Below are 25,362 nucleotides of genomic sequence, written 5' to 3' on the forward strand. Positions count from 1 at the left end.
CCAAAACTAATGATTTAAAAGTTTGTCTGTGAACCAAATAAGTCTAGTTTTAATTGTACTAATAATAAAGCATGATTATTTGATGTTGGCTGATGCAGTGCCAAGTGCAATAGAACCTTAGAATAAGAGCAATTTTTGTATTTAAGTTAAAGTTTTCCTCTGTGCATCAGAAAGGTGGAACTCCCCGCAATTAAGTGTAGACTCTGACAGGCAATTCAGTCTGATCAAGATAAACAGTTAAAAACCTCCCCCTTTAAACTGCAATCTCGGATACACCCAGAACATGCAGTCCCAACCATTTATAATACATCCTCAAGTATTTAAAAAATGCTTTGGCATATTGCGCAATTGTGGATATAGTACAGCATGCCATGCTACGTGTTTTTAGTAGCCAGTAAATAAATGTGTTGAAGAAAGTCAATATTTTTGTCTTCTCTGAAGCTACTTTACGTCTTGTTAAAAGCACAGGTGCTTATTTGTGGTTGCACATTTTATGCAGCGGCTATGAAGGCTCTGATTAACAGCACTGTAATAAGATCTTTTCATGATGAGTATGGTAAATGTCATGGTGCTCACTAGAGCGTCAAGCATTTGTGTGGGAGCTGCCCTTAGCATTCACATATGACAGACCAGACAGTCCTATGTGACTCATTGCCCTTGCTCTCACTATCACCCAGAACCCACCTTCTCTACAACAAGACTCATAGGATTCAACCAACATCTGTGCTTCTTACCTTACCTTTTCAAGCTGTGCCAGGTTTTTTTGCATTTCCGCAAAGTTGAAATGAAGAGTTTATAAGAGCATAAATAGATTGAATTGTTAAAATTAAGATTCTGAGTCCTGGTTCTTCTACCCAGGTCACTGCTGTATAGATGTGAGTTCACACATTCAACAATGTTGAACAATTTGACTTGGAGGGGCAGTAAAATTGCACATTTGAAATGTTTCTTTTTGATTGTAGATATGTTTTGGTATTCTAGGAACAATTGAGTGGAATCCATGCTTGTGTTTGATTTACCTTGATGTGGCTGAACATTCAGTATGGTGAATGGTGAACTCATATAGCTTGGCCACTGTCAACGTGTCGAAGACTTCAGAAAATATATGACTTTTAATATGAAATGAATTCCACTTCTACTGGAGCTTTTGCTGTTTATATTCAGGGTGTGACAGAACTGTTTGGTGCAGCTGACCATAAACAAGCACTTACTTTTAAGATCACATATTTATGATCTTACACCATAGGGTTAATGAAGAAGAGTACATGGGATTTCTTTTTTTACTGTGGTATTGAATTAGGTATCAAGAATTGTGGAATTTTACTGGTATTAGTATTGACTACCAAAATAGTTATTTTCAAACTCATCAAGCTGTTTGTGAAATGACCACTTTCACTTTATTATGAGTCAAAGTTCAGAAGAAACATTGATTGAATCCAGTCCTGACTGTCTGTCTCTGTGAATATAATAACTGGAAATGTTGTTGCCAGTTTTGGGTTAGTCCAGCCAAAACATTTGAGAAAGGGACAAGGAAATTAAAAAAAATATATATATCAGACCTTTTACAGTTGCTAGCATGGGTCTAACGGTGGGAGATTTATGCCCTTCTCCCTGTGCCATAAAACATCGTAAACCTTGACTGCCATTAGTCTGAACTGTCAGGTGAACTGCTCGCACATCGTATCTGGTGAACCGGCTTCCCTAACTTTTTACTTGTGCTAACCGACATGTTAGCTAACGTCACAAAATATGCATGCAATTCCACTGAGTGTGCGTATGTAGTGCAGTTCTCGCATAGATGTGTGCCGCATGTGGTGTAATGTAAATAGACAAAAATGCCCAGATGTACAGGCCTTGAGAAAATGTAAATGCCTTGAGGGATTTGAATGGTAAGGCTGAAGCCACTGTAGGGCTGTGATGAATTGCTAGTGTAAAGAGAGCCTATTACTCACGTACAGTGAAGTCTTATTGCTTCCAGGGACACAGTATCACTTTGCCTGCCTCTTTACTACCATTGCAGCCTAAACAATTAAAAACCATTTTCATCTGCCCTGAAATACGCTTTATGGACAGAAAAGCCAAGATATGATATTAAAAGCACACCTTGCACCTTGGACACAGTTAAAAACCACATAAACCATTTCAAGACTAATATTTATGTAATGCAGATTAATACTATCCATTAACTTATTTGTAGCTCTGCCCCATATGTCATGTATAAAATGAAATATAATCAAACAAAGGAAAGAGCCATATTTTTTCCCCATGAAGGGACACATGAAGTACACTTTGGCACAGGGCAGAGGGCACACTTGCTGCTCCTTAATAAATATTTCATAAGTTTTACCCGTGTCTAGAGTTTCGCATTCTTGACATTGCTTATTAATAAAACAATGACGGTGTATGAGACTTGGATCTGCGGTCGGTGTGGAGCGGTGTTTAAACAGAAACAGCGATTTGAGATTTTAATGGAGGGGAGGGGAGGGGGGGGGGGGGGTGTGTCCAGGGGAAGGCATTCACATATGGGACTGATGAAACAATGGGCCCAGTGTGGAGTGCAACACTTTGCAGTCTGAGCTGCCAGTGGCTTCCAAAATGAGTGCCTTTAAATAGAAAAATATGTTTTTTTAAGACTTTGTTTAATGGAGTTTCCTGCCCTGAAATGTTGTACTGCACCCCAGCAATGAAATGACATTTCCATTCTGGCACACCAGCCCAGGCCAATGCCTGGCCTGAAGTCTTCTAAATAAAGCAATACAATGAAATATTAAAAGAAACAAAATATTTTATTCAGTTATATAGTGCATTTCATATGTCTACCAGGGTGGACAATGGTTTAAAGATATTTAAAGGGGTTGTTTGATTGTACTGGCATTAATAATTTTAAGGTCCAAACATTTTTGGCATCATTAATGAAATCGTATTACATGCTGATTTCAGGCTTGTATACCTCACTCTTTGATGTGTTACATTAAAGTAAGGATAAATAAGATTAATGTAATTATATAGATTTGAATATGAAAGACCTTCTGGTACTGTTCTGCATTCCACCATTGCTCTGATAAAGTGTTGTGATTTTAATGGATTTGGTGCAAATATGCGCAAAATATTTATGTGGTATTTATCTGTTATGGTAGTTATTGGGTGTTTTCTTCTCCTTCACACAGGGGTCAGAAATCAATGTATAAAAGTTATTTTTATTGCTGTCTTGAAATGTGCAAACAGATATGAAATGAAGCCCACACTGTCGTGCACAAACAGGCCAGAAATAGAACCACATAAAAATACAGGGAACCTCACTAAGTATTCTTCCTAACTGCAAACCCACATGCTCTGAAGTGCTAGAAACCCATTACTACACCATAGCACGTTATTATCTTCTTTCCTTGCTGGTTTGGAAGAATTAGGTTGCCATCTCTATCAATTTTAAGCACCGTAAGTCCAGTTTGTAATGCGTATGATGGCGTAGTTGGCTGGAATATTAACAGTCCTTTTTTCGCTGTGCTGTTGCTCACCTCCTCTGGAATCAGTACATTTTTGCTTCATACCATCTATTTGAGGCATTTTGAGAGGATTTTTCTTGTTGCCACGGTGATGGTGACTGGTGGAGGCAGCCGGGCTTTCTGAGATCCTTCTGTATAATAAGGTTTGTAGTTTTTGTAGACACAGGATAATGATCACAGTATATGGAATTAAGGGGGGGGGGGGGGGGGGGGGGGGGGGGGGGGGGGGGGGGGGAGGTAATGTAATGAGGTTGAATGCTCATCTCTTGTTAGCACATGGACTCTCATTAGCATTCCGGTTTTACAGAAATATTATTTGATCATATTCTAAATGAGGTAGGAGCTTTATGAGAAAAGTATGAATATCTCTCCAGCATCCTTACTAAAATTACTTTTGTCAAATTAATTAGTGCAGTGCATACAAATAATTTTTTGGAGATTATAGCATGCTGTCAGATAAATGCTGGTGAGCAGGGAGTTGAGCTTGATTATTACTTTGACATAGTGACTCAAACTTCTCAATTAAATCAACAAATTGCTAAATGGCTCTTCAGTCTAGACTTAATCAATACCGTATATATGCCATTAGTGGAGAAAATCAGAAAACTGAAAAACTTGTGTTGTGCTGCCTACCAGGATGAAACAACAGCAGAGATCTTTCCATGCAAGATGGCCTCCTCATATTAGTCAGCACAACTGATTGATCCACTGTTGAAAAACATATTTTTCTTAACATCTGATCCTCATCTGTTCCTCATTACTATGACTCAGGAAAATATGTTTTTAAAAATTATTAAATAGCTTACCTTATCTAACAGCAGCTAATGACTTGTTTGACTACATAGGACAATAAGTGATCATTAATGCTGCTGAAATATTAGCACCTTCAACAGAGCCGCAGTGGGATTTTGGTTCAATCAAAATGGCTATTTATGTCATCCTCAATTTTGAATAAGGGATTAAAACGAATATTACATTTTTTAGTTTATTAATATCTGTGACTGTAGAAATCCTGTCTTGACTGTGTTTTGGAAGTAAAATCCAAAGAGCATGGAAAGTGCCTGGACTTATTTCATGAAATTGCTGCAGGTCAACAGCCAGTGCCATATTTTAACTGACTTTTTAAATTCCAAAAATAAACTGACAAGAGAATGGAAGTGCCACAGTTTTTATGAACTAAACAAAAAAATAATAATACTACCATGAAAGCTATTGATATTGTTATTTATGACTTATAAATCTTCACATCTGAACAAGAAGATTAATGAAGCAGACAGGGACCCCAGCAATGCCTTGCTGTTATCTTTAAGCTCACTGTCAAGAGTTGCATGTATTTCTTGAAACCTTTTCAACTTGGACTGAAATTTAGCCAAAGACTTTGAAAAACCTTCTCAAAGACAGACCTCTGGCCGTGTATTTCTTGCCAGTGCGAGTGAGTAAATTGCCGGAAAAGGTGGTAATGAGAGATGAGAGAAATTTTAAGTCTGCATGTATCTCCCATTTGCAGATCGCTCACACGGTACAATGCCATGTCTGCACAAGTTTGGCTCACACAGTCCGCAGAGTGCCGCACTACACTGAAGCCATTCTTTTCCAATATGGTTTCCTAACTCCAACTGCAAGCATTACCATGTGTGTTCACACGAGCATCGCTGTTTACATATCATTTAAGCTTGTGCTTCACATATGGAATCGGGGGCTATCTTGGGGTTTTGTTGCCTCTCATTACCATCCCACTCACTGTGTTGTCCTGCAGTATAAATAGTGCTGGTGCTCGATGTCAGCACGGTCTGTACGTGAAGCGCGTGATACAGTTTCTGTGCTCTCCATCAGCATTGTAGAGCAAAGGGTAAAACCGTTATGCAAGAGCAAACAAGAAGTTCTGCCCCTACCAACCTCCATTTTGTGCTGCGACACCATGTCCTCACTCAGGCTTCCCTCTCTCTGAACCTGTAGGAGTACTTCAGTCTCTCGTTCACGCTCCACAGAGCCTAATCTCAGTGTCCATTGTCATACGGCATATGGCACATATGGTATTGACAGCAATACAGGCTTTTCATCCTGAGCGTCAACACGGAGCACTGATACTTAGTTTATCACTGATGCTAGTTTATCAGGATCAGCTGAACATCAACACAGATTGTTAGATTTACCTGTATACCCGTTTACAGTAGAGCATGAAGCGAGGCAGATCTGCCTATCTGTTAGCAGCCATGTGCGCAGTGGAAGACTTGCTGTCATACGCAGGTTTTTTAAATTTTATTTCTGCTTGGCGCTCAGTCACTGTTGCTGAATGTTTGGTGCCTATGTTGCGGTACTGGTTGCTCCTGTTATATGCTTTTAATGTACTATGTCTTGCCATCACGGCTTTTTAAATGGCTGTGGATAAGAGCGTCTGCCAAATAGATCGATACATAAATCTGCGGTGCGCCTGCTCTGAACTGATGTCCTTGAGCGGGCGGGCAGACTCACATACTCACGGAGTCTGTTTATGGCGCTATTGATCTGGCATTTACAATGAAGGAGAAGCACTTCCTGCTCGGGGTGCATAGCCCAGAAAGGGAATGAAGGGCCACATTTGGAGGCAAGGCAGCTTCCTCCATCCATCTACACTGCCTGCTGTTCGCATGCTTCACAGAATTTGATGGGGGAGAATTCACTATCCCCTTTTAATTCATATGAATGCATGTGGGAAACACCCAGGGCAGGTGTTTTCTGCTAGGCTAAGATATTTATCTTGTGTAGTGTGTGTTGGCATTTACCGTGAACTTCCGGCTGTTTGTCTGCCAGGGTCCAAACTGTGTTATCCCAAATTCAGTTTACTGATGGAATGCGCTTAATAAATGGTTAATTAAAAAAAAGATTAATTTGGAAAAAGGTGTAGGCTGCACTGATTTAGAGAAATAAAATGCACTAAGAGGTCTTAAAAGGGATTAAAATTGTGAAGGACAGCTGCATGTTCAAATCCCTGTAAGCAGTTGCTGCTGGCCTCAGCGCCTCAGGGAAGTTTTAGAAAGGGTGTTGAAACACTAGTAGTGAAAAAGAGGAGGGAAATAATTTTTCAGAGCGTACAATCCAAACACTATGAATCTATCTCCAACCACCCCACCCCATGCCAGATGTGACAACAAATCATCCTTTTTACTTTAAAGAAATGTCTTACCAAAACAAATAATGGGCCTGTTGCTGTAGACTGGGGTGGCCCAATAGTGGGGCATAATCCACTAATATTTGCAAAGGCTGCATTTTCCAGTTGGCGCCAGCTGGAAGTGTTTTGCACTTCTTTAGATGTCAGTGGAATGCCTCAGTTTCCTGGCTGTTTTCAGTTTAAATGTATCAAACAATCACAATTTTCCCTTCATAACTTGAGGTTCTAAGCAATGAAATCCTGCATGAAAAAATGTCTTGATAAAAAAAATAATAAAAATAAATAAAAAACTCACACAGAAAATCAAATTAAATCAAATCTTTGGGGGGTGGGGGGGGGCACCATAGTCTAAGAGAGGGATGTGCCACTGGGAAAGAGAGCCAGGTAACTGTGGGGGGAGAGTGGTGTACACAGTACATGATAATACCAGTCACTACAATTTACCTGATAACTCTAGACTCTAGTTAACTCTTTTTTTTCTTCTAAATAACTCTTTTTATTTATTTGAAGTTTACTTTTGGCTAAGTATTCCAACATAACTGTGAAAACAGTATCTGGCCACAGCATGTGTATGTGGCTGCTGTTCATCCAGAACAAGTGATTCTGCTTATCTGAAATACATTTAACAAGACCTAAAATGCAACAGCTCAGAAGCATACCTCATACTCAGTGAGTCCAAAGCAATTTGGGTTCCTAATTGCTGTGGTATTCCAGGGGCCATTTGTAGGTTCAGAAAGGACAACTAAATAACAACCCTCAACTGAAACTACACTGTGACATCAGGGTATACGGTACCTCATCTGAAGATGAAAAAGGGCCAGAGTGGCATGAGTTACAAGATCGAGAAAATGCAATGTGCTGTGTTATTGTACTTCTGAAAACTGTCATTTGTTTTGTTCTTCTTACCTCAGGAAGCTCAAGCTGGAGAAGGAACTGGCTGGCATGCTGTGGAGAATACGGTGGGAGGAGTTGCAGTTTGAAAGTCCCAACAAATATCACAAGTGTGCGGGTAGCCGCCTCACCATCTCACAAGTAAGGCTGCCCCCAGCTCAGGGCTGCTTCTCTTCTCCAATGCAAATCAAATAGTATAACTGTGAACGTGTTGTTATTTTGAAATTACATGTGCAATATATAAACATAGTGTAAAGGAATATTTATTATGTTATTTTTAATGCCATGAAAGTTGCTGTTCACTGGACGCGGTGATTCAGTAAATGCTAAATTTGAACATTTTAATATATTTCTGTATATTTCACTCTGTTTTAGTCCCCATAAGCTATTGTTATCTGTAGATTTTGCTAAATGGAATACAAAACAATGAATTCTAAATTCTAATTCTAAAACTATGTAATTTAGAATTACATTTTCAGCAATTCATTTTTTCACAGCTATTTTGAAAAGACATAAAAACCGCTTTGCTTAAGTTACGTATTTATTTATGGAAAATATGGCGATTAGAGACTTTAGATAAGAATCTTTATTTGGGCAGTCACATAAAAAATATTTTAGCAGAATTAAATCTGAGATGATAATTGATTGTATTATATGTAGGTAACTGTCAAAAAAAAAACAAAAAAAACACCAGCTCGTACACCAGTATCCCTTTGGAAATTTCAGCAAAATGCACATTAAGGCTATATATTCTAAAATCAATGGCACACGGACCATAGGTGCAGCCAATGGCACAGTGCTGAGCACGGCTACTGAATTTAGGTATTTTCGTGAACAGAAGTGAGGAGGGCACGGCTCACAGTGCACGGCGCAGGAGGAAAATGGGCTGGATTAGGCTGAATATATTATTGGTGGGTGTGTTGCAGCTGAATTCAATTGTAGCCGACCAAATGAGCTCTTTTCATTCCCTTTAAGAGCCGTGCATTTTGCGGACGGCGTACTGCCAGTTTCTGTAGTCTAACACTGCAATGGAAGAAGAAGCTTCTCCAAAGAGGAAACTGACATTCTTGTGCAGAAGATGCAGAGTAGGGCTGTCACTTTTTCCAAAAATTTAGTTTGAACTAATTTCATAAAGAAGAGAAATTTGTTCTAATATGTTTTGATTTTCTACCATCAGAATTTCAAAAAACATTTCATAAATGTATGATTATTATATTCCAGTTTTAATTTCCCGTTAAACCTCTAGCTAAAGAGCTTAAACGTGCTATGCTATTACCAAGAAATAATGACGACAGTATCTTAATGTTTTATTAAACAAAATAAAACCAAGGAAGATCATAACAATGCCAACAATGCTGTTAGCAGCAGTAAAGTGACTCGGTATTAACTGTTGCTCAAATGAAAGAAAAAAATTATACAATTGTCATTAATTCATAACACTGACATGGCTTACTTAAACTAAGCTGAACTGACCGATCTCATTTGGAGGGGGAAAAGTATCAACCTTTGAGGAGCTGGATGGTTGCTGCGTGCCTATGTTGCAGGCACCTTTCTCCTTGGTTATTATTTTGTTTCCAATAGCATAGAACTTAATATTTCCAAGTGGCACTCCTGAAGGGCAGCGGAGTTACAATTTTCCTTGACTCCACCATTTGGAATGTATAGCCTATGAGCTACATGGATAGCATGACCCACACATGTACTTTATTTTTTGGCTACCTAACAGTATGCCCTGCCATTCATTGGATGGAAAATAGAGCCCTTAGTGTAGCCCTGTTTCCGAAAACATGCTGAGGAACTATGTATTATAGCCACAATCTCTACTATAACCACAGTCAAACACTTGAAAGTGCTTTTTAATTAATTTAGTTAATTCAAGCAAGTCAGGAAAAAAAAGACACTGGCCACTTAATACAGTTGTTCATTATTTGAAAAGAATTTAGATCATAGTCAAAATAAGGAAGTCAGAATGCAGCCATAAAAATAAAAGACAAAATCAGAAGTGTATTTCTTTAAATATAACCTATGATATGGTTTCTTCTCTTACAATATTAGTCATATATTGTTTGATGAATGTCTGTCTGAATTCAGGCAGCTGGGATTGAGGAATGTTACCAGGCAATGAACTGGAGCAGATTTGTTAGTTTTTGGATTTTTTTTCTTGTTTCTGCCATGGCTCAGTATTGAAAACATTTCTCTGTTTTGTAGTTACACTGTTTTCTTCTGTATTATGTACAGGTATCTCTGTCTGCATATGTGAATACGCAGACTGTATGTATATATACATTTAAATTGTACGTACTAAAGCACACACACGCGCGCGCGCAGTATATATTGTTTAACTTCATGCAATTTTTATGTCCTTGGTACAGAGCTGTTTTGTCAAAATTCAGCGTTAGTTTAGACATTCTTGAGAGTCTTCCAGGTGGTTAATTTTAAGGTGGTTGGGTCTTCATTTGGTTTGTGGCATGAGACACATTCTTTGCTTGATTGTTAAAATAAGCACTGGTCTGGCTCCGGAGCCTCTATATAACTTTACCTTTCACTGCCCATCTGCTTGATGTCACATAATACCTCAGCACATTCTCCAGTCATTATGTTCTGCTCATTCCAGTCCGAGGACACATGGTTCTAGCTAATGCCTATCCGTTAGGTTTCAGTAACTCATAGACACCCACATGCACACACCCACGCACACACACACACACCCTCTTTATTAAGGACTTTCAGTTTTCTTGGCATATTAACGTGGAAAAATGTTGATCTTTCCAGACAACATGCCAATATTTACATTCTTTACAATTATGCGCTGTGCTGACACTGAATTATGATAATTTCCCCTGCATTCGTTCTGTCCAAAATGTTCCAGTGTACCCATTTATTGGCATCCCTCTCTCCTTTTCGCTCATGCAGTATGCAGTATGAGCGCACACATATTTCTAACTTTGGAGGACTTTCTAGAAGCCCTTCTGAATGAGTTTAGTGGACATTTAAAACAGAAATCCATGCTATATTCATTCTAGTTACCACAGCACACTCCTTTGTATGTTGATGTGCCCCTCCAAACTCCCTTTCCGTTCTTCTCTTTTTCTCTTTTGAAGTAAGTTGTCAGACTAGATTTCTACAGGCAGAATATTTCCGCCCTCAGAGCCAGTGGGGAGAAATAAATCACCTGTTATAGGGGAGAGTCAAGCAGGGTGTGTTCTTAATTTATTTTCCCAAAGACCTTTCTCACATCATCTCAGCCGATTTTGTGTGATTTATAAATTATTAACATGCCATTACATTGCTGAAGACTCTTTTTGACCATTGTTTTGAAATTACCTTGATGACTTATTGCTCTCAAGCGTTTCATAAACATGCCTGGGATGAGAATTTTCACCTTTTAGCAAAGTATCATTTGACTGACAACGAGTGATGTAATGTATATTGTGTAGAAGATATACCATACCATACCATAGATTTTCCCATTAAAATGGCTTTTAACTTGCTTGATTTTGCTGTAACACCATTATCTGTAATTACACATATTTATATTTGTAAATATTTATAAACACAATAAACAAATCATTCATTAGATGTGCGTGAAGCATTCTGTACTCCTTTGTAAAAGCATATATAACTAATATTTCACATCCTTTGTATCAGACTCGTCTGACCTAGATTCTTGCATGCATAAAACCTTTCCAGAAACTTAAGGAAGTGGCTTGACAGAGAATCAAACTCATTCACACCACAGGACGATTTGTTTCGCTTCACTCTCTGGTTGGTATTCATTCCATTGGGTACTGATGTGCTCTGCCTTTAAAATACATCAGCGCTGAAAGGTGTGGTTTAGAATATGGTAGGGAGTGGGCATAATCATATAACTGAATTAAATGTTTAATATACAAAAGATGAATATGATAGAGTTTAACAACTTATATTTTTATACTTTCATTTCACTTATTATACAAGAACACGGCCAAGGCCTCAAAGTACTAGAATGTCAGAGGAGAGGACAGGCAAAAGTTCACATATTATCATTATACAGCTTGTTTGATTTCACACAATCTAAATCATGTATTTGGAGTTGGAGTCTTGGAGATAAACAATGAAATTAATCAGAGGTCCCCAACAGTCATTATGAGCTGCTTGCTCGCTGGTTAATAGCTGGCCTTGGAGACGCTGAAACAACAGAGCATCTTTGTTGTGACCTGTTATATATCATCTCTCAGGTACTTTATATCAATCTTCTTGGCATGAATAGGGGGGCTTTTTTGATAATCGTGGTCATGGATCCATTTATAATGGCGGCAGTGTAGTATAATGGGTAAGGAACTGGTCTTGTGAACCTCACAGGTTCGATTCCCGGGCGGGACACTGCTGTTGTACCCTTGAGCAAGGTACTTAACCTGCTTTACTTCAGTATATGTCCAGCTCTATAAATGCATGCAGTGTAGATGCCATGTAAAAGTTGTGTGAGTCGCTCTAGATAAGAGCGTCTGCTGAATGCCTGTAATGTAATGTAACAATGTGACTTTCATCAAAGGGGCTGTAAAAGAGCTGTTCGTTCTCTAATGGTGATCCTCTCAGTCGTCCCCAATGTGTTTTACCCCCTTTAGTGCTGCAGAATTTCCAGTAGTGTGGTGCTGCTTTTTCGAAGGATTAATGAGCTGCAGACTCAGTGGCGCAATGGGGGTTCGATAGCTAAGTTTTCTCCAAATAGTACTTTATGCCGAAGACCCTCCTCCTCCCTCACGCAAGATAAACCACCTATAATTATGTTAGGTCCAATTTAACATGCCTCGCCTGTGCTGTGTTCAGGGGAGTAGATGTTGTTCACGTGGGTCCACCCTAGTGTGGAGATCAGGGCTTTACGTCAAGGCTAACTGGCTCAATCTTTAATGCCCTTTTTGAGTTATTGTCAAATCCATGGATTTTTCCAGAATTCATACATTCCTCTGAGCAAAAGTCCTTTATTAGGATATGTATAGTAGGATAAGTAGTTTGTGGTTGATTTAGATCAATGTTTTGTTGAAATATCCAAGCTCTTTTCATCTTTAAATTCTTCACTGACTGTGGAATATTAATTTAAAGGTCCCATTTGCACCTGGCATTGAATTCCGACCGTTATCAGATCTGTGGCTACAGCTGACGAGGCCCTATGCTGAAGGACAGATGTAAATGCACAATAGACACATTTGAATTGATCATGATCAGATCAACAAAACCACATCCAGGGATGGATGAGGACGCATTGTGTCCATGTTTCTGCAAGGTGTACATGCACGCAGCTGTAGAAACAGGTTATTTCAGTCCTGCCTTTGAGCACTGGCATCATCTTGCAAGGCCATTCTTCTTCTCTATCCACCCTAACTAGCACACACAACTTTATTTTAAATTTTAGAAGAAAATAGTAAGATATGCATTTTTTTTAACGTGTTTGGATATTGTCAGACAATTTTGTGCATTACAAATAACTAACACATCAAAAGAAAAGGTTCCTACCAGTGTTAATGGTCCATGACAGCCTGTAGCACAACCAACTGACAATCTTTCATGTTAAAGTAATTGGTTGGGTTGTCCTCTGGGGTAATGATGGGGATATGGGACCCCCTGTGCACAATTGTGTCTGCTCTCAAAGCCAGACACAATTTCCCAGAGCTGCTTTCCCATTGGAAGCTCTGTGTACTCGTTAAATACTGACTTGCTGCTTTCAACTCATGTACAAATATACATTTAAAAACACTGATGCTTTTCTTACAGAAAGAAATGTGCAATTTTTCTGTAGCCAGCTCCAGTGGCTAGCCACCACAAGGCCACAGCAACATGCTGTTTGACCGGGACAGCAGAATGCAGAATGGAATGCACGCTGCCTCATGCGAAATATTGCTGCCATTCCTGGGTCCTTTCGCACACCCACAGCCTTCTTTGCACCGTTGTAACCTACTCAGTTGCCACCGCTATGTCTCTGTAAAATTGGCGTTGCAAATCTGATCACGTTGCGGACAATGAGAACGCATGTGGGCCACATTTTAATGCCAGGTGTAAACACCTGGAGAACAGATTACAATCTGATCACGGCTGTTTGGATATGGTCGTCTGTTTTAATGCCGGGTGTAAATGAGGCCTAGGATTTGTTGGTATTAAGTTGAATCCATTCTTCCTTCCACCTGTGCAATATTTAATGTACTGGCTGCTCACACAACCCAAAAGCATAATAGATCCACCCCCATGCTTAATAGGTGCCAAGGTGTTCTTTTCTTCAAATTGTTTCCCTGTTTTTCTCCAAATGTAACATTGATGGTTGTGGCGAAGGAGTTCAATTTTGTTTCATCAGTCCACAGCACTTTGTTGCAAAAGGCCTCTGTCATATCTGAGTGTGTTGCATACGTCAGACATTGACTTCTGTGATGAGATTTCAGGAAAGATTTTTTTCTGACAACTCTTCCATACAGGTCGTTCTTTGTAAGCAATGCTGCACAGTGGACTGATGAACCCCTACTGTGGTGTCAGCTAAACCTTTCTGAAGGTCCCTTACAGCGATACGTGGGTTTTCCTTTGCATACCTGACCAGTGTAAAAGCTGTTCTATTAGAGATTTATCTTTTTATTCCAGACCTTGCCTTGACTTCAATACTTTCCCTTAACTGTCATTTCTTAAAGATGTTTCTGACAGTGGAAATTTCAACCTGGAAGCATTTAGCTTCTTATAGCCTTCCCCTGCTTTGTTTTCTTTACCACGGTCAACTGGTTAGAGGAGCCCTTGGCTGTTGAGAGTAAGCAGAACACCATGAGATGTTAGAAGGGTTAGAGATTAAGCTATGCAATTGTCTTGATCTGGCTTATTTAAAGGCCTGACAAGTCAATAAAGTTTTGAAACCTTAAAAAAATATTAATGGATCAACTGGAAGGGTGGCTAAACTTTTGCATGCCACGTTTACAGTTTTATTTTTTCAGACTGTTGAATTAAAAGTAATTGTGCATTAAAATTAGCAAAAATTTGTCAAGTGTATACCCTACAGAAGTTGTATTAAAGTCTAACAGATTTCTGACATTTTACAGGTGCAGGACTAATCATTTGTATGGGGTTTATTTGTGCCTAATGTAAGCTTCTGATCATTTCCCCGCTAATAACACTTCAAATGTTATTTACATTAACATTTGATTGCTCTTATGGAAATATAAGATAGGGTGAACACCAAAATCTTTCTGACTTGTTGCTTTTATTGTTAACTCATAAGAACATGTTTGTGAAAAAGAGAATTTGCCAAGAACATTTTCTCTGAGTTTCCTCAGAGAATGGTTGCCTGAGGTAAGAAAAATATCGACATAGCTAAAAACAATGTTTTTTTTTTTGTTTTTTTAATAGAACCACTCCCGTATGGCAGTGCTTTCTGTAGTACTAATGATTTTTGTTCAGAATCCAGCATTATTCCCTGTTCTTCTTGAAAACTATTGCATCAGAGTAAAGCTACTGGATGCATTGTCTTGCATGTGTTCTGATGGAGATAATGGCCGCTTCACATATGCACATATAAACATAAGTGAGTAGTCAGAGCTTTAACTCATATTAGCTCCATTTTTGCCCCAAAAACCTATCAATATATATATAGTTTTTGTTTTTTGCTGAATAATGCCAGTGTCTACGAAAGTCATTCTTATCTAACATTAAATAAACTCAGGCAAGCCTGTACCACAGTCCATAGTGCAGCTGAATCAAACGTCAGTCCCAGTGTGGCATTCCCAACCATGACACTTTCTGTACTGCTAAGGTGTGTAGCCCTCTCTGCAGTCAGAAAATATGTTAGGAGGGTGGACTGTCTGCTTTCCTTAAAAAAAAAAAAACTGCATGGATTACGCTCTGTAGTGAGAAGTTATTTTTATTAATTTCCATATGTAACTATTTGTTCTGTTTCAAGTTTGCTTTAGTAAATCTATCTGTGGACTTTCTCGCTTGTCTCTTTTCTCTGTGGCTTGTTTCAGAGAGGCTCCAGCTATGGCTCCCTGATAACAGCACATGGAAAGTATCAGTTATTTGCAAAAACAGGCTATTTCAAGGTAAGGTTGCATTCTGACATTTTCAACTTTTCCCTCGCTCCCATCCACCCACACGCACGCATACACACAGGCAGAGCGGAGAGCGAGTGGGTGTTGTGGACCGTTTGAATGTGAGCCTCCTGATCTACAAAGTGGTGAATATAATCGCACTGCAATGCGCACACCAGTCGTTCCAGCGTTTAAAAAAACAAAATGCTATTGGGAGAGAAATACTGTAGCTGACCACAGATAGCAAAATGGAGGATTGACTCATCAATGCTTTGGATTCCATTTACACTAATTCACTGATACTGAGAGGCATTGAATGCATTCAGAACATTATGTTGCATGCCTCCTACTGTTGGTGAAATCAAATATCCTTTGTCACATGCACTGTGAGGAATGTGAAAGAACTGCTCGATTTGACAGAAGATTTAAATGATTATCTCAGCCCATCATAGACAGACAGACAGAGGGATAGATTACAGATATTTTTTGGCTATAGTGAAATGATATTTGCTTTGCATCATGGATATAAGGAAATGTGTTTCCCCATAGGGCACATTAGCATCTGACAAGATTACAATATACATTCCAGCATTAATGCCTACCTTTGACTTTTAAAAAGATGAATCACTTTGACATGGTTGTTCTGGTTATGTGCCATCTTCTGTAGTGCTTTAGTAAATATTTCTAAATTTGGGGATTAGTCTCTCGCAGACTATTACCAGATTCCTTTCCCTGTAACATCCTGGCAGGGAGTAACCCAAACCAATTCTTTACAGTAAACCCTTTCATTAGTCCGTGCTTTTTTGTTTTAACATGGAGGTGCTATGTTCTTTTATTTGAAGCAGGCTGTGGGCAGGCTCTTATATCTGCGGCACCCAAATTGTCTACCTGCATTTTCACACACCCCCCCCAAAATACCAATCTTGACAATGCCTGTGTACAGTTTGCTGCATACAAGAGAGCTAATAGTATTAGTAGAATAATTTGCTTGTGGAATCATCTAATATTGTGGAGGAAGTACACTGGTTATTTTATTTGCTCCTTAAGTTTCTTTATTTCCTCTCCAGTTATAACAATAATCATATTTTTCTGGTGTGTTAGGTTCTTTTAATAGTTTGTAATGCATTCAGCTGCAAGGCTATAATTCACCCATCACAGCCCAAATGAGGGCTTTTATCATTTGAAACCTGCCCACATAAGAGCATTCGGTGCACTCCATTTTGCAATTACTGAGTAGTTCTCAACAGGTAAATACCTTCTACCTTCTTGAAACTATTTTACTACTCTCTAAATCCCTAATGCATATGAGTGCTTATTTTTTGCATTTGTCAGTTTTTGATGCGCTGTCGCCGACCCCAGAGTCAAGCAAAGCCTCCTTAGCAACAACTTTATTGTTTCTTTTTTTCGCAATTGAGTGCACTGAAAAATGATCCACCATTACTTAGAAAAATGTGACAGTTGAAAACTATTTTGTGTGCTGATGACATGGGCATTGGCTGCACTGCAGGTGCTTAAACTCAGAGCAAAATGTCAAGGCACATATTCTGCCATGGCTCCCAAGATGAGGCACTTTGTGTAGTGTCACAATTCAGTATAGCTAAACACACCTTAATTTATATCCAGATTTGCAAGAGCTGTGCTTGTTTTAATTATATTTAATTATATTCCAATGCCATTGTTACTAAAAAAAATTGCAGAAGTTATGGCTGCATTCTGTCTTGCAAATAGCAGTTGAACTCATGAGGAGACACAGCAAATAATGACTATTTCCTGCCAAACACTATGTGAAGCCAACATCCCCACATTTGAACACTGCAAAGTTCCTAGTGTTAAATCAGTTCTAACAATGGGTATATGGGCCCAGTGAGGAAGAATATTTACTCTAGCATAGTTGATTTTACACTGAACATTCATGAGTCTGCTCAAAAGCCTGAAGGTAGTTCATCAACTGTTGACTCCATCACGCTTTGGAAGAGCTAAAGGTGTCAAAGGCCTCGCCTTGGAGGACGGTTCTCACGATGGCCACACATTCCCCTGTGGTCCCCACATGTCACGTCATATCACAGTGCCTCAGTCAAAACCAGATGCGTCCTTAACTAACACCTGACCTTTCCAAACAGGGCAATTTGGTGGCGATCAAGCACGTGAACAAGAAGAGGATTGAGCTGACGAGACAAGTGCTGTTTGAACTGAAACACGTGAGTTGGAAACTGACACTGAACTTTCGAAGTGCCTTTGTGTGTGTGTGTGTGTGCCTGCGTGCTTGCGTGTATGCGTGTGTGTGTGATTGTCTCTGCATGCTTGTGCCTGTATGTTAGCATCGGTGTATTGATGAGGACCTTGGCTGGTGTTAGGTCACTGGCTTGGGATCCAGCATGTGACAGAATATATCTGTGCTAATTTCAAAAGTGATGGGAGTATATTTTGCACTATAGGGCTGCTTTGTGCTGACTGTACATAAACTACACAAGCATGGACCTGGATTAAACAGAATTTGAATTACAAATGAATTTTTCTTCATTTTCATCTTTACCAACATAGTTTGGTGAGTTCAGCATCATAAAAATGATCTTGCCTAAAAACATTTGCATTTATATTGTTGTAAAAGTTAAAGACAAATGTTTATTGAATCAAAGCCATAAGAGAAGCCAAACACAACTGAATGTAAGTCAAACATAGTTCAGCAAAGCCTCACCTTGAACCCAGCTGTTTATACAGTTGTACACAGTTAAGCTGGATATGACTCTTGGATTGGCATTGTGGAAGAATGTATATGTTAAAGGGGCCATTTCTAAGCAATCACATGTGGGTGTTTGTTTGTCAGCAGCTAGATGAAGTTGTTTTTTTCCCAGAGCGGAGTCAGTGGCGAACAAAAGAATGTGTATGTGACTGAATCAATCTAGGATGTGATAAGTATATAGGCTGATGTAAGCATTCATATGATCACAGAGTATATAACTAGAAAGGTTGTTTTTCTTCAGAGAAGCACTAAACTGATGTATTGCCTCTAGCTTTCCATGCTGCATGTAAAAAGTGTGCCTTGACCCATGCGCAGAGTGTTTTATTTCCATGGCGAAATATACACTTAAGCCTCCGCCCACAAAGGCTTGAGAAACCCAGGCTGCCCTTTGTCCGAAACTGTCAGCTTCTGTCCAGTTCATAATCAGATCTGGTGGACGCAACAGAGAGAGACACCTGTCACCGCGCTCTCGTCTCGACCTTAGGGCTCCTGTTTGATCCGACTGGTCCCCTGCGGTGTGGTTTGCACAGCCGCTGCGTGCCCTTCGAACCAGGCAGGCCGGCCCATGAGAGGAGTGTGGGTTTGGATGCCTGGGTGCGCATCAGAGAGACGCTAGCTTGAGCTAGCAGCTCCTCTAAAGCCCAGAGGGCCTGATAGACTGTCAGGCCGGGGCTTGTGAAAGAACAAACCAGATGGGGCGATGGGCTTGCCAGGGGATACATAACCTCTCATCTGCCAGTAACTCCCTTCCTGACTCTCGGCAGGCTAATCTGCAGGGTAGGGGCTGGGGAAGGATTATTTCTGTCCCGCCAATACCTCTTCTCTTCATAGAGAGAACATGAGAATAGACTTCCACCCCACCCATTCACACATGTAAATCCTCTTCAAGAAAGATGCAGCATTTGTTGAATACATATATTTGTGGCTCACTTACACTGAATGGGCCTCATTCATGAAACGTGTACGATTACATTTGATTGTAAACTGTGTGTAAGAACATTTCCGAGTACATTTCGCCATTCATTATTTTTTTCTTATCTGTATTTGTTCATGGCTGTTTCCTTATGCTAATCACATGAACAGGAATGCGCATAAAATTGCATGAATCCCATATTGGTTTTTTGTAGGAACATTTTTTAAGAACAAAAGTACAAATAATTTAATGGAAGTTTTATGAATGAGGCCCATTATTTCTATAGAGTAATTATAGCTCATTGTAGCCATGAGCATTTAACATTTTTCTTTTATGTATACAATGACAAGGAACTTGAATTGCCATTTCTTAGATTTCAGTGACTAGAATTAGAACCTTTTTATTTTCTCTGATTAGTCTGGGTGCAGTCTTCCTGTTCTACAGGGACCTTTGTATTAAAAGCTCTGACTGAGGGAGTATTTCTTGTGCTTACCGTTTCCTCACACATGTGACTGTATATGTAAAAGTAGTGATTTAATGGTATTTGCTATTCAGTACTCCCCCAATGGGGACGGCTGTGCTTGTTTATTACTGAAAACCTTTAAAATTACTGCATAGAATTGGAGGAATTCAGGCCCATGAACATGGAACTACATCCATGTAACAAATCATTGTAAACTTCCAGATGTCTACCATGATTGCATCTCCATCAGCTTATATAAATAGGTCTTAATAGCCCTCCAGTCTACCTTAAAAAGAGGGCACTATATAACAACAGGAATTCATTCATGGATCATTCATTCCATGAACATGTAAGTAAATAAGGAATGCATTTTAACCTTGCACACTAACTGCTATTATGGGTTCTCCATCAGCATTATGAAATGGGTCTTCAATGACCCTTCAGTCCATCTTAAAATAATGACCTAGATTCAGTCATTGGCTGAACTTCACTTTGACTCACAAACAAATACAAATGCATTTTTGTCACACAGTTGCATAACTATGTTTGTAAAAGGGGAATAAAGTAGAAGTTAAGGTCAAATGTTGATTGAATCCAGGCTGATATATCCATGTAAATCTGTAAAGTGTGGCTGCAGATTTGTTTATTTTTTGAATCACCACTAATATTCAGTGCCAAAACAATACAGATTGGTCAGAACTGGAATCTGTGGCTCACATTCTGAACATATCAATGAAAAAGAAAGGGTACTTTTCTATTGACAGCACGAAGACATTAAAATGTATCAGGCTTTATGGTCATTAACAGATAGCTTAACATTAGCTGGAATCCCTGCACCTGATAATGCACAGTGAGACATATATTGAAAAAAGTTTAGTTTGTTAATTATAGGTAAATGATGCAAAAGCAATGCAATATATTGACATTACTAATATTATGAAAGATTTCCGTGTCTGGGTTGCAGCATGTTGCATGCTTAAAATTCAATAAGCTCTCCTAAGTATTTCCAAGATTTCAGAAGTTTTTATCTAGCGCTTTGCGGTCCTTACTGTCCCTCGAAATTGACTATTCATGAGCGAACAAGCCTGGAATGCATTATCATTCCAAAGGACTGACTATTACAGTGATTCTACATATCCATAGTCATTTGAATCAGAACCGAACAAGGAAGAGTCTCCCTCCCATTGAATATTAATGGGCCTCTGCCTACTTTCTGAGTTTATTGGTGTGGGGACGTTGCTGAAATGCCAAGCCCCAAGAGTCAAATATATCATTAGTGGATAATGTATCCCTGACTGCCTTATCCAAAATGGCATCCTGAATGCACATACACTAGCTAGACACTTGACATTTACGAATTATTTTCAGAATTTAATCAACATTCTGATTCCAGTTGTCTGTGACTGGTAAGTGTTCACAGCACAGCACTCTTTTACCTCACTCTCACTAAATTACCCTGGCGAGATAATCTCACATTGTTACAAACAGAAGAGTGTTTCCCCCCCCCCCCCCTCTCTCTCTCTCAACCACCTTGCCTTCCAGCACAATGCACACTCCATATCTCTATTTTTATCTATTTAGAAGAAGAATGTGTACTCATAACTCTGACTCACACACAACTCTTCCCATGTTCAATTTATTCACACCTCCCCACAAATGTGTCAGCAGGCCTCTAGCCATCCTCTAATGTCAATGCATTCCAGAGCTTTTAAAAGACAAAAACCTGCTCGCTGCGGACGGACAGCAGGAGACTACGCCCATATATTGGCACATCTGACAGATTCTCACCCATCTGGCCAGTCTACTCTCAATGCTAACAAGTCAAGTGTCAGAATGAATCTCATTATGTTGCAATGTAGTAGTCCCTTAGTGACAGTTTTGCTGTTAAAGGTATGGCATACCCTTGACTTACTTTTCCTTTATGGTTGATTCTCTGCAATGTTCGTTTATAGAGGAAGTCTCTTCATTTATTTAAATGAAAGGTCATTCTAGTTGATATCAGTGTCTAGTTATCCATAACTGGAGGTTGCTTTAAATTATCAGGGAATTGTTTTTCAGTAGCAATGTATCAATGCGTAATTTGTTATTTTTTTCTGTCTGCATGTAGTGCATATTCTACAGTGACTGTACATTTGTTTTGTATTTCAGAATTATATTTAAGACTCAACTTATTAAAACATCTGTGCAAACAATGGCTGAATTCATGAAGAAAAAAATATACATTTTTAATTATATGTCAATATAAAAATTGTGTGGTTGAAGTTTTAATTGAAGTTGTGTAATATAGTGCACGGCATTTAAAGCACAGCATTTGCTCCCTGTCTTACTTGCTTACTGTGGTTTTAAATGTGTTTCTGGTTTGTTATTTATGTGTTTACAGATGAGAGATGTTCAGTTCAACCACTTAACCAGGTTCATAGGTGCCTGCATTGACCCTCCAAACATCTGCATCGTGACAGAGTACTGCCCAAGAGGGAGCCTGCAGGTAGGGTTACTCATCCAAAAACAATGCTTCATTAGCTATTTTTGTCTCAAATGGGTTCCTTGTATAACAGCATTTTAAATTGGCCTTACTCATATGAAATGCGCTACTTTGGTTCTGCTGAGAACTGTTCCAAGAAATAAAGGTATTCCAAGAAATAAAGGTATTCAACGCTCAGAAATAATGCCTTGATATGACATGAGAGCTGATTTAAATGCAAATCTTATTGTGCTAATTAGGTAATCAGGCTTTTCTCCTCATTCCATGCCTTGGGGTGGGCATGTATTGTTTAAAAAAAAAATGGTATTTGTAGTGTTCTTAGGAATATTGAAAATATGTGTACAGGTTTTGTCATATGGTAATGTAGAAGTATATGTCATATGCCCTGAAATTTGTCTTCTCATGTTCAAGGACAATTTAAATTCAAACATTTAAAGTCATATTTACTAAGAAAATTACCGTCACTGCTGCAGACTTTCGCATCGCCGCACGTTTCCAATTCTCTCTTTTTGCAAACGTAGGAGAGAGTTGCCATAAATGTAACGCTTGAAAAACATAGCGGTCAATAACTTAATTTACGAAGTGGCTACAGTAGCCATTTCAGGTTTGTACATGTGCAGTTCAGTCCACCACCACCTCCCAAAGGAACAGAGCAATGTGATGTCTGTTGCGGGAAATACACTACATGGCCAAAAGTATGTGGATACCTGCCATCCAACATCTCATCCAAAATAAGGGCACTAATATGGAGCAGGTCCACCTTTTGCTGCTATAGCAACCTCCACTTTTCTGGGCAGGCTTTATACTAGATGTTGGAGCATTGCTGCAGGGATTTGCTTCCATTCAGCAAGAAGCAGATTAGTGAGGTTGGGCACTGTTAGGCCTGGCTTGAAGTTGCTGTTGCGCCAATGTCTTTTTTCGTGAATAAAGCCTCATGCTTCATAATCTGTGGATGTGGCTGGTCTCACATTACCATTGGAAATGTGTTTCCATGATTAACATTAGTATGTGCAGAAAAGACTTGGGAATTTAAATTTATTGTTACAATTATTCCGCACCTCTAATACAATCATACCGACTCGGTGGTATGAATGTAACATCGGACTGTGTGTACCTTGCTTTTAATTGTATCCAACTCAATTAAGTTATGAATGTAATTGAAATGACAACAAATCTGCCTGAACTAAAATTTCACAGTGCTTGGCTAAATGTGTTCTGAACGAATCCAAAAACTGTTACATTTATGGCCACTCTCACCTACCCTAACACGCTGACAATGTCTCCTCTTAATAATGGCTGTGCTGAGCTGTAGTAGGTCATATGAATACATTTCCATTCTCTCCTCCCATATTTTCACGGTCTCACATCAGCAAGCCCTGAAATACATATGCATTAACCAAAACACAAGACGCAAATTTTAGGGATGCCGCTTTTCTCTGGTTTTACTGGCGCGGCACCTTAGTAAATATGGAAAAATGCTATTTGTCTCCTTTGCCTCTATTAAAGCCCCACAATTCCTAGTAAATATGGCCCTTTGAGTTTTAGAATTTTGACAGCAGATTACTCTTTGATGCACTTTTTATGACTTGGTTTATGATTTCTTGTACTTGTTTCATGTACAATTCAGGGCTGGTACATTTTTCTCCTTTGCAGCACATCTCAGAATGATTGAAACTGTTTTGTTTAACCAGAACAGAAACATGACCTTTATTACTGGGGCCAAATTCTTCAGACAGTTCTATCTTTTTCCACTGCAGTCTTTCCATAATCCCTCCAAGTCTCACAGTTGATGGAAATGGAGCAGACCCTTTAAACAGTAGTCAAGATAAACAGCTTTTAATGAACTGTTTCTAAAAGCTAATAACAGGTTACCAGATGTGCTGGGGGCAGCCATGTGTCACATGATATTAAAACAAACTAGCAACTGTATATGTCATATGGAGCATATCTGTAATAGTTTTGCAACATTTTGCTGATATTGCTGTTTTTGTCTGTATTGGTATTTTTGACACCTCTCCCTTCCCCCCTCTGCCTGCATTGCTGACTGCACTCTTTGGAAACTTTTTCCTGAAATGTGAATCATTTTTAGCAACATGTCAGAAAACTTTATGCACATTGATATATTCTATATGGTCTGTTCCACCAAATTACCTGAATCAAGTATAACAATTAGAGTTTTTGAAAATGTATTATTCATATTGGATGGGGAAGTAGTGCTGGGGAAAGATTAAAATTCCCATCGTAAATTGCACATTCGGTGTTGATCGCATTTTCCCTTGGTTTTATACATGCAAAAAGTACAAGAGAAAAAATTTGAGAATGAAGGATGTATTCATTCATTTCCATATTAATTTGTGCAGTAATTTATGTCAGAAGCTCAGCTGCGGGTGAATAGCTTGTCTCTTAGGGATATTTAAGGGAGGTCTAAACTTATCGGTGTTTCATGGTGTTCAGCAGCTTTGATCTTACCGTTACACCAACAGCAGGGTCCTACTTTGCTTGATGGGTGGCAGGGGCAGTTAATTTGTCCCCTGGCCCTTATTTATTCTCTGAAGAGGACACCATGTTGAGCAGAGTCAGTGGGCAGGGTTGATTTATTTTGTACATGGGGCAAGTGCAGATATTCATACTTTCCAGAAAGACAAATACTTTCCCGGCAAAACTGCGAACTTTAGCTTGAGTGTGTGGCAATTCAAAAATCAACACATACCTGGATTTTGTCAAATTTGTAGTTAACATAATGAAAAGAAGCGCTTAACGTGTTGCCTGATAAGTAAAGTATGTGTGTGTGTATGCTTAAAACATGTGAGAACATCGCTTTGGTTTATTTTCAGGATATACTAGAGAATGAAAGCATAAACCTGGACTGGATGTTTCGTTATTCACTCATCAATGATATAGTAAAGGTAAGTGGAGCACACACACTCTTTCACTGCATGCAACCTTACAGTATAATGCAAGGCATTTCAGACAGGAAGCAGCCACTGTCCGCCCCCCCCCCCCCACCCCCCCACCCCCGTTTCTTGAATTTATTTTCAAAAAAATTCCCTTCTAGGTCTTTGTATGTGCAAGGCCTTTGATGCCAAAGCTTCCCTAATTTTATCAACAGAGCTCTCATTTATTGTGAGATGTGCTAGATGTGTCTCTTTATCTTATGTCTAGCAGTGTTCAAGCTTCACAAATACTGTGTCC

At 39.2% G+C, this 25,362-nt stretch overlaps 1 protein-coding gene across 1 annotated transcript in view; it reads left to right on the forward strand.

Moving 5' to 3' along the window:
* Positions 1-25,362, forward strand: part of LOC118213044 (atrial natriuretic peptide receptor 2) — a 68,665-nt gene that overhangs the window by 25,732 nt on the left and 17,571 nt on the right. Inside the window, exons 8-12 of the mRNA XM_035391652.1 lie at positions 7,563-7,683; positions 15,510-15,584; positions 17,693-17,770; positions 22,069-22,173; positions 25,005-25,076. Of these exons, the coding sequence (XP_035247543.1) occupies positions 7,563-7,683; positions 15,510-15,584; positions 17,693-17,770; positions 22,069-22,173; positions 25,005-25,076 (451 nt within the window). The remainder of the gene's footprint in view (positions 1-7,562; positions 7,684-15,509; positions 15,585-17,692; positions 17,771-22,068; positions 22,174-25,004; positions 25,077-25,362) is intronic.

The sequence above is a fragment of the Anguilla anguilla genome, chromosome 14, assembly GCF_013347855.1.
Source record: "Anguilla anguilla isolate fAngAng1 chromosome 14, fAngAng1.pri, whole genome shotgun sequence".
NCBI lineage: Eukaryota > Metazoa > Chordata > Actinopteri > Anguilliformes > Anguillidae > Anguilla > Anguilla anguilla.